Source organism: Nerophis ophidion, linkage group LG27 (genome assembly GCF_033978795.1).
Source record: "Nerophis ophidion isolate RoL-2023_Sa linkage group LG27, RoL_Noph_v1.0, whole genome shotgun sequence".
NCBI classification, from domain to species: Eukaryota; Metazoa; Chordata; class Actinopteri; order Syngnathiformes; family Syngnathidae; genus Nerophis; species Nerophis ophidion.
The window spans coordinates 20956584-20966607 of NC_084637.1; the positions used below are offsets into that span (position 1 = coordinate 20956584).

Below are 10024 nucleotides of genomic sequence, written 5' to 3' on the forward strand. Positions count from 1 at the left end.
CGTTCCCCAAAAGTTTTTGAACAAAATAAATATTTGTAAATTTGTACTTATTTATTAAATGTTGTATGTTATTATTACACATTTTTTGCAAAAATCCCAATATTAACATTATTTTTTTAAAAAGTTCATACTTTGAATAAATACTTATTTATTAGGTTTTTTTTCAAATTATTTCAACTTTTTTTTTTAATTTTCCCCAAAATGTATTTATGAGGTATTTTTTTAATTATTTCTACTTTTTTTTTTGATTGTCCCCAAAATTAATAAATTTTAAAATATATATTTTTTATATTAATTAAGTTATTATTTTCTCTGTTTTTTTAGAGTTGTGTGAAAAAAGTGGCATGTTATTCATTATTATGTTTGTATAAATTATTATTTAAAAAAAAAAAAATTTGTGTATGTTATTATATGAATAAATTGTTTCAATTAGTTTATTTTTACTTTTCTTTTACATTTGTTTTCAACATTCCCTAAAAGTATTTAAATAAAATAAAATATATTTGTACATTTTTACTTATTATTTATTATAATATGTCTATTATTTTTACACATTTTTTGCAATAGTCCAAGTGATAACATAATTAAAAAAAAAGAAGTTTTTGACTCTGAATGAATAGTTATTTATTAGATCAGTTTTCATTATTATTACTACTTTTTTTGTTACATCCATCCATCCATCCATCATCTTCAGCTTATCCGAGGTCGGGTCGCGGGGGCAGCAGCCTCAGCAGGGAAGCCCGGACTTCCCTCTCCCCACCCACTTTTTTGTTACAATTGTCCCCAAAATGAATCCGATCTTAAAAAATATATTTTTTATATTTATTGAGTTGTTATTCTCTAGGCTTTTTAAGGGTTGTGTTAAAAAAGTGGAATGTCATTAATTATTGTTTTTATATGAATCATATTAAATGTAATATACTTTTATAAAATAGATTTTTTAAAATTATTTTTTTTACTTTATTATCACACTTGTTTTCGCAATGTTACCCAAAATTATTTAAACAACATAAATACATATTTCTAATTGTGTTACTTATTATTTATTATAATATGTCTGTTATCATTACACATTTTTTGCAATAGTCCTAGAAATATAATTTTTCAAAATATATTTTTTAAACTTTTAATAAATTATCAATTATTAGATAATTGTTACTAATATTGCTACTTTTTTGCAATTAGCCCAAAAGTTAAATACTTTTTAAAAATGTATTTTTGATTTATTCATTAGATGTTGTTTTACTTCATTCCATAGAATTATTTAAAAATAAATAAATACATATTTGTATTTGTTTTACTTATTTATTATATGATTATAATATTTACACATTTGTTCGTAAAAGCCCAAGAAATAATATAATTTTTCAAAAAAATTCAAACTTTGAATAAATGATTATTTATCAGATACTTATTATTTTATTTACAATGATCCCCAAAAGTAATATTTAAAAAAAAAAAATAGATTTTTTAAATGATTAGATTTTTTTTTTAACTTTATTACTACATCTTTTTTTGCAACGTTCCCCAAAATTATTTAAACAAAATGAATAAATATTTGTATTTTTTTTACTTATTATTTATCATAAAATATCTACTTATGTCACACATTGTTTGCAATAGTCCCACAAATAATATAATAAACAAACTAAAAGAAAGATTATTTATTAGATCATTGTTGCTATTGTTACATTTCTTATTTTATTTTTAACAACAGTTCCCAAAATGAATACAATTAAAAAAAAAAAAACATGTTTTATATATCTTGCATTCTTATTTCCAAGGTATTTCCAGGGTTGTGTGCAAAAAGTGGCATGGCATTTCTAATAATTTGTGTATTAATGAGTGTAGTTGACACGTATTATTGGGGGAGCACGTGTTGTGTTGCAGTTTTCTCAGCAAGCTGGGACAAATTAGCCAACAACGGCGACTAAAAATAGTGTTGGAATTAGGTCATGCTAGTCTCTGTCAGTTTGGCGCTTGCTTGTGCGCTAATTAAACGCTTCGTCCTTTGATTTTCTTTGGCTGGCGGTGACGTGGCCTCAAGCTTCCAAACGGAAGGCGGCAGAACTTTTGTGCCACGGACCTGGAGCAGTTGGTAACTTGACACCCTCTGGACCGTCTTCTCTCCAACCTGTCCTACGCCATCTGTCTTTGCCGTGTTCCGCCTCGTGGATTTAACCCCATCTGCGCAGGTCCAGGCCACCTGATAGCGTTGGCGGCCTGGAAAAAAACAAAACACAATTGAATCTCGCTGGCACAAATGGTGTTGGAGGATGGTGTTTGAGGAGAATGAGCCTCTTTAACGATTGTGCCCTGAATTATCTGGAGGTGTTCCATTACCTGCCTGAGGGCCACACTTGCTCCGCCTCTCTTTGTCTGACACGCTTTCCTTGGAAGGTGACACTACTCCTGATGGAGCGGCCTGCAATTAATGCACTTGGGTGTTGGGCCACGTGAAATAATGTGTTGGGCCGCGGGAAATAATGTGTTGGGCAACTTTAAATAATGTGTTGGGCCGCTGGAAATAATGTGTTGGGCAACTTGAAATAATGTGTTGGGCCTCTGAAATAATCTATTGAGCCACATTAAATAATGTATTGGGCCACATTAAATAATGTATTCGGCCATATTAAATAATGTGATGGAACACATGAAATAATGTGCTGGATGACATAAAACGAAGTTGCTGGCAACATTAAATAATGTTAAATAATGTGCTGGACCACATTAAATATTGTGCTGCGCCAAGTAAAATGATTTGGTGGGGAATATGAAATAATATGTTGGGCCACTTGAAATAATGTGCTGGATGACAAAAAAAATGTGGTTGGCCACAGGAAATAATGTGCTGGATGACAAAAAATGATGTGGTTGGCCACATTAAATAATGTGCTGGACCACAAAAGGGAAGTAGGTGGCCACGTGACATAATGTGCGGGATGACATAAAACGAAGTGGCTGGCCACATTAAATAGTGTGTTGCATGCGCCACGCAAAATGATTTGGCAGGGAACATGAAATAATGTGTTGGGCCACTTGAAATAATGTGCTGCATGACGAAAAAATGATGTGGTTGGCCATCATGAAATAATGTTTTTTGTCATTTTATACATAATGTGTTGGGTTACCTGAAATACTGTATTGGGCACATGAAATAATGTCTTAGGCCACTTGAAATACTGTGCTGGACCACATGAAATAATGTTCTCTACCCCATAAATTATTATGCTGGGTCCCATTAAATGATTTGGCTAGCCTCTTGAAATATTGTGGTGGACCACATGAAGTAATGTGGTGGGCCACATGAAATATTGTGCTGGACCAAATGAAATAGTATGCTGGGCCACTAGAAATTATTTGGCTGACCACATGAAATATTGTGCTGGACCACATGAAATAATATGTTGGGCCACATGATTTTTAATTTTCCTGAAGGAACTCTCCTGAAGGAATCAATAAAGTTCTATCTATCTATCTATCTATCTATCTATCTATCTATCTATCTATCTATCTATCTATCTATCCATCTATCCATCTATCCATCTATCCATCTATCTATCTATCTATCTATCCATCTATCCATCTATCCATCTATCCATCTATCCATCTATCCATCTATCCATCTATCCATCTATCCATCTATCCATCTATCCATCTATCCATCTATCCATCTATCCATCTATCCATCCATCCATCCATCCATCCACCCATCCATCCATCCATCTATCTATGATATGATGTGCTGGATGACATAAAATGTGATGACTGGCCACATGAAATGATGTGCTGCGCCATGTAAAAGGATTTGGCAGGAAACATGAAATATTGTGTTGGGCCACTTGGAAATATGTGTGGGGTCTCATGAAATAATGTGTTGGGTCACATGAAATAATGTTTTGGGCCACTTAAAATAGTGTGTTTGGCAATGTGAAATAATGTGTTGGGCCACGTGAAATAATGTGTTGGAACACATGAAATCATGTGTTGGGCAATGTGAAATAATGTGTTAGGCCAATTGAAATAATGTTTTGAGCCTCGTTATATAATGTGTTGGGCCACAAAAAATAATGTGTTGGGCATTGTGAAATAATGCGTTGGTCCACATGAAATAATGTGTTGGGCCACATGAAATATTGTGCTGGACCACATGAAATAATGGGTTGGGCCACATAAATAATGTGTTGGGCCACATGAAATAATATGTTGGGCCACAAGAAATAATGTGTTGAGCCAAGTGAAATGATGTGTCGGCCCACGTGAAATAATGTGTCGGCCCACGTGAAATAATGTGTTGGCCCACGTGAAATAATGTGTTGGCCCACATGAAGTAATGTTTTGGGCCATATAAAATACTGTGCTGGACCACATGAAATAATGTGTTGAACCACATGAATTATGATGCTGGGCCACTTTAAATGATTTGGCTGGCCACATTAAATAATGTGTTGGGCCACATGCAATATTAGGCTGGGCCACAAGAAATGATTTAGCTGGGCACGTTAGATAATGTGCTGGACCACATTAAATAATGTGCTGGACCACATGCAATAATGTGTTTGGCCACTTGAAATAATGTGCAGGATGACATAAAATGATGTAGCTGGCCGATTTAAAATATGTGTTGGACCACTTCAAATAATGTGATTTGGCGGGCAACATGAAATAATGTGTTGGGCCACTTGAAATAATGTGTTGGGCAATGTGGAATAAGGTGTTGGGCCACTTGAAATAATGTGTTGAGCTACTTGAAATAATGTGTTGGGCCAGATGCAATAATGCGTGGGGCCACTGAAATAATGTGTGGGGCCACATAAATAATGTGTGGGGCCACCTGAAATAATGTGTTGGGCCACATGAAACAATGTGTTGGGCCACCAGAAACAATGTGTTGGGCCACCAGAAACTGTGTTGGGCCACATGAAACAATGTGTTGGGCAATGTGAAATAATGTGTTTGGCCAACTGAAATAAAGTGTTGGGCAGCTTGAAATAATTTGTGGGGCCACATGAAACAATGTGCTGGGCCAACGTAATAATGTGTTGGGCAATGTGAAATAATGTGTTGAGCCACTTGAAATAATGTGATGGGCCACTTGAAATAATGTGTTGGACCTAATGAAATAATGTGTTAGGCCACGTGAAAAAATGTGTTGGGCCACATTTGTCACTCTATTTATTAATAATGTTTTAATACAATCATATTTTTAAAGTTTGTAGTTATTTGAAAAACATATTAGGAATACATTACAAAAATTTTTTATTTATTTTTTGATTAATCATATTTTAATTACACATATTTTTTTCAATAATTCAAATAACTCCCCCCCCAAAAAAAATACTTTTTATGTCATCTTTGAGTTTTTTGACTTTCATCTCCCAAAGTTCTCCTTCCAGTCGACCACTTGGACTGAATTTTGGCCCTCTGAGTGGAGGATTGTTTGCTTCTTCTTGGCAGGCAGACCTCCTGGCTGTGGTCCATCCACACTCACAGCTGGGCGGTCCTGGACCAGTTCTTCAAGCAGTCCAAAGAACAGCTTTGTTCTGGGACTCAGGAGGAAGCCGTTTTTGTCTCTCAAAGAAACAATTGTGGGAGAAGCGCTTCTTGGAAACTTCTCAAGTTGTACATTTTTGTTTTGCACTTTGAAAAGATCCTCTATATGACAGGAGCGCTCTGCTGTTTTTTTAGGAACATACTGCGAGAAACTGTACTCCAAGATCATTTGTATAACAGTGCCTACCACAAAAGCATGAGTCAAAGATCCTCTATATGACAGGAGAACATTCTGCTGTTTTGAAGTACTTACTACAAATACACTTAGTCAAGATCCTCTATATGACAGCAGCATATCGCTGTTTTTAGGGACGAACGCCAAAAAGGCTAATCGAAGATTCTTTATACGACAGGAGGATCACGCTGCTGTTTTTTTAGCACTTACTAGAAAGCGCTAGTCATGGATACATTTCATATCAAAGATCCTCAGTATCACAGGAAAACATTTTGCTGTTTTTAAGCACCTATTGCAAAACCAGTTAGTCAAAGATCCTCTGCATGACAGGAAAACATTCTGCTGTTTTTAAATACCTATACTAAAAAAAACACTACTCAAAGATCCTCTGCATGACAGGAAAACATTCTGGCTGTTTTCAAGTACTTACGACAAAAACACCACTCAAAGATCCTTTACAAAACAGGAACATTTTGCTCTTTTTAGGAACCTACCCCAAAAAGGCTAATCAAATATTCTGTATATGACAGGAGGAGCACTATGCAGTTTTAGGCACTTACTAAAAAGCCCTCGTCAAAGATACTTTTCATGGCAAAAACATTCCGCTATTTTTAATTACCTACCACAAAAGCATGAGTTTAAGATCCTCTATATGACAGGAAAACATTTTGCTGTTTTTAAGCACCTATTGCAAAAACAGTTAGTCGAAGATCCTTTGCCTGACAGGAAAATATTTTGATGTTTTTTACAACTTACTGCAAAAACTCAATGTAAAGCCGTTGTATGCGACACAATCTACTGTTTTTGAGGACCTACTGCAAAAAGAGTAGTTAAAGATATTCTATATAATAGGATAATGTTGCTGTTTTTAAGAACCTGCTGCAAAAACTCAATGTAAAGCTCTTGTATGTGACACAATATGCTGTTTTTGAGGGCCTACTGCAAAATCTATATGTAAAGCTATTGTACGTGACAAAATCTGCTCTTTTTGAGGACCTACTGCAAAAAGACTAGTCCAATATCTTCTATATAACAGGAGAATGTTGCTGTCTTTAAGAACTTACCGCAAAGAGTCAATGTAAATTTCTTGTACGTGACACTATCTGCTTTATTTGAGGACCTACTGTAAAAAGACTAGTCAAAGATCTACATAACAGGGGGACTTTGCTGTTTTTAAGAACCTACTGCAAAAATGTATCTACTATTTGGCCCGAAAGCTTTGCTGTCTTTTTAAGGATTTCAAAGTTCCTCTAATCAATAGGAATGCTTTTGTTTTTAATAACCTACTGCAATTTTTTTAACAGGAGCTTTCTGCTGTTTTTAAGGACTTACTGTAAAGTCCTGTGGTCAGCAATCCTCAGTTGTTTTTAATGCACCTGCTGCAACAGCACAACTAGCCAAAGATCCTCTATTGTGCTCGACGGCGGCCGTGTTTTCCCACCATTTTGACTGACATGATTTGGTGGCGCAGGTCTGAAACTGGGGATGGAGCGAGACGCCTATGTGATGATTGCCGAGAAGGGCGAGAAGCTCTACCACATGATGATGACCAGGAGCCGCCACCTCATCAAGGACCGGCGCCGCAAGCTGAGCATCGTGCCCAAGTGCTTCATGGGAAAGTGAGTGAACTCCTTTTACACAGAAGCAACCACAGCGACATGTCATCATCCTACGTTAGTGTATGCTTTAGGAACCCTTTTATACACAGGCCTTGTCCCGCCTCTGTTACAGCCTCTGTACCCTTTCCTTTCTGGTGCATTTCATACAGAATGTTGTGACAGAAAGAATGTGCTTTTAAAGGGGGTGTGAAAGATACTTCTGTTACAGAATATTTACATAACTCCCTCCACAATTCCGTGTGTCTGTCCCTTTTACACAGAACGGCGACAGACAGACAAGTAGTAAAAATGCCTGCTTTTACAGGTAGTGACTAACACGACTTTCTGATGTTCACAAAAACAGTTGCGTATCGGTGCCTTTTGTGCAAAACAATGACACAAACAGCGGCTCTAACAGGCTGTCTGATGGAAGAATTTTCAATGGATGACTTTCATAAAGAATAGCAAGAGATGGGATACAAAAAGACAGAAAAATGCCGGCTTTGTGTTGGTGCCTTTTATGTAGAACACTGACACAGAGAAAGGCGGAAAAATGGCGGTTCTAACAGGATGTGTGATGAAAGATTGTTCACTGAATGACTTTCATACAGAAAAGCAAGAGATGGAAAAAAGACACAAAAATGCCGGCTTTGTGTTGGTGCCTTTTATGCAGAACAATGACACGGACTAATGGCGGAAAAATGCCGGCTTGAATATTATGAGCTGAGGAAAGTCCAAATAGTTTGGACTGACTCTGTTCTCACTATTTGAAAATAATAATAATAATAATAATAATAATAATATTAATAATAATAATATCAATAATAATAATAATAATAATAATAACAATAATAATAATAATAAATGTATGACATTGACAGACATAAAATGGGAGAAGAGTTCCCTCACTAATTTAGAGGTGTGATTCATAATGATCATGTGACCACCAGTCTAAAGTCTTTCTGGCTCCGCCCCTGTGGCCCCGTTGGATGTCAGACTGATTTCATAACAAGGTTTGATGGCGCCCGCTAACAATCTGATCTTTCTTGATGTGATTGTGCATCATTGCCTCACACGTCGGGTTTTGAATAAGGCATTATGTCAATTAGGAGGAATAATTATTAGGGAATCATTTTATTGTTAGACGTAATATTACAAGGGTAAAGTCTAATATGACAAGAACATATTTTAATTTTTACATTAATTAACATGAAGTACAATAATAATATTTCTGGTCATCATCCTGTAATGCTACGTCGAACCAGAAATATTATAATATTACTTCAATAATTTTTATATATTTATTTTTTCTTGCCCTGATGTGGGATCATAGTCTTTGTGGCTTGTGCAACCCTTTGAGACACTCGTGATTTAGGGCTCTATAAGTAAACATTGATTGATTGATAATAGTACTTCCAAACAGATGTAAAATTACAGGATGATGAGCAGTAGTACTTCCAAACAGACGTAGTATTACAGTATGATGAGCGGAAATATTATAATAGCACTTCCAAACAGAAATAGTATTACAGGATAATGAGCAGAAATATTATAATAGTACTTCCAAACAGAAGTAGTATTACAGGATAATGAGCAGTAGTACTTCCAATCAGAAGTAGTATTACAGTATGATGAGCGGAAATATTATAATAGTACTTCCAAACAGAAATAGTATTACAAGATGGTGAGCAGAAATATTATAATAGTACTTCCAATCAGAAGTAGTATTACAGTATGATGAGCGGAAATATTATTATAGTACTTCCAAACAGAAGTAGTATTACTGGATGATGAGCAGAAATATTATAATAGTACTTCCAAACAGAAGTAGTATTACAGTATGATGAGCGGAAATATTATTATAGTACTTCCAAACAGAAGTAGTATTACTGGATGATGAGCAGAAATATTATACTAGTACTTCCATAAAGAAGTAGTATTACAGTATGATGAGCAGAAATATTATAATAGTACTTCCAAACAGAAGTAGTATTACTGGATGATGAGCAGAAATATTATAATAGTACTTCCAAACAGAAGTAATATTACAGGATGATGAGCAGAAATATCATAACAGTACTTCCAAACAGAAGTAGTATTACAGTATGATGAGCAGAAATATTATAATAGTACTTCCAAACAGAAATAGTATAACAGTATGATGAGCAGAAATATTATAATAGTACTTCCAAATAAAAGTAGTTTTACAGGATGATGAGCAGAAAAAAGTGTTGGCATTTTGTAAAGGACTTTGGCAAAAGGTATTTTATCGGAGGACGTTTAGATGTGAACCTGCCACAAGTAAATATTGCACATGATATTGCACATTTGACATGCTAGCACATTTATTTTATTTTATTTTGATATTGGTCAGTGGCAAATAGAAGTCCACAGTCAGCACGCAGAGAGCATGAAAACAATTCTTTGGAGGATCTTTGATGTGAGAACAATCAAGGGCGTGGCCACTAAAGTCATTTTTATCCTTGTCATCCCTCACTAAGATTCTCTGTCTCACACAACACACACACACACGCACGCACGCACGCACGCACGCACGCACGCACGCACGCACGCACTCACGCACGCACGCACGCACGCACACACGCGTGCGTCAGCCATGCACCTGGCTGCTAAGAAACAAAAATCTAATTATGCTCAAGTGTGACTTTTGTTCTGCAGATAAAGGTTGCAATGGCAG

The 10024-nt window shown here is 35.5% G+C and overlaps 1 protein-coding gene and 1 long non-coding RNA gene across 3 annotated transcripts in view; one reads left to right on the forward strand and one right to left on the reverse strand.

Moving 5' to 3' along the window:
* The window catches only part of prex1 (phosphatidylinositol-3,4,5-trisphosphate-dependent Rac exchange factor 1), a 216356-nt gene that overhangs the window by 94520 nt on the left and 111812 nt on the right, over positions 1-10024 (forward strand). For both annotated transcript variants that reach the window (XM_061889796.1, XM_061889798.1), the window contains exon 10: positions 7200-7347. In XM_061889796.1, the coding sequence (XP_061745780.1) occupies positions 7200-7347 (148 nt within the window). The remainder of the gene's footprint in view (positions 1-7199; positions 7348-10024) is intronic.
* LOC133544347 (uncharacterized) lies at positions 1650-2640 on the reverse strand. Its single transcript, XR_009804636.1, has 2 exons — positions 2344-2640; positions 1650-2223 (listed from the first exon to the last, which is right to left on the reverse strand). It is a non-coding gene; the product is annotated as an uncharacterized LOC133544347 (long non-coding RNA).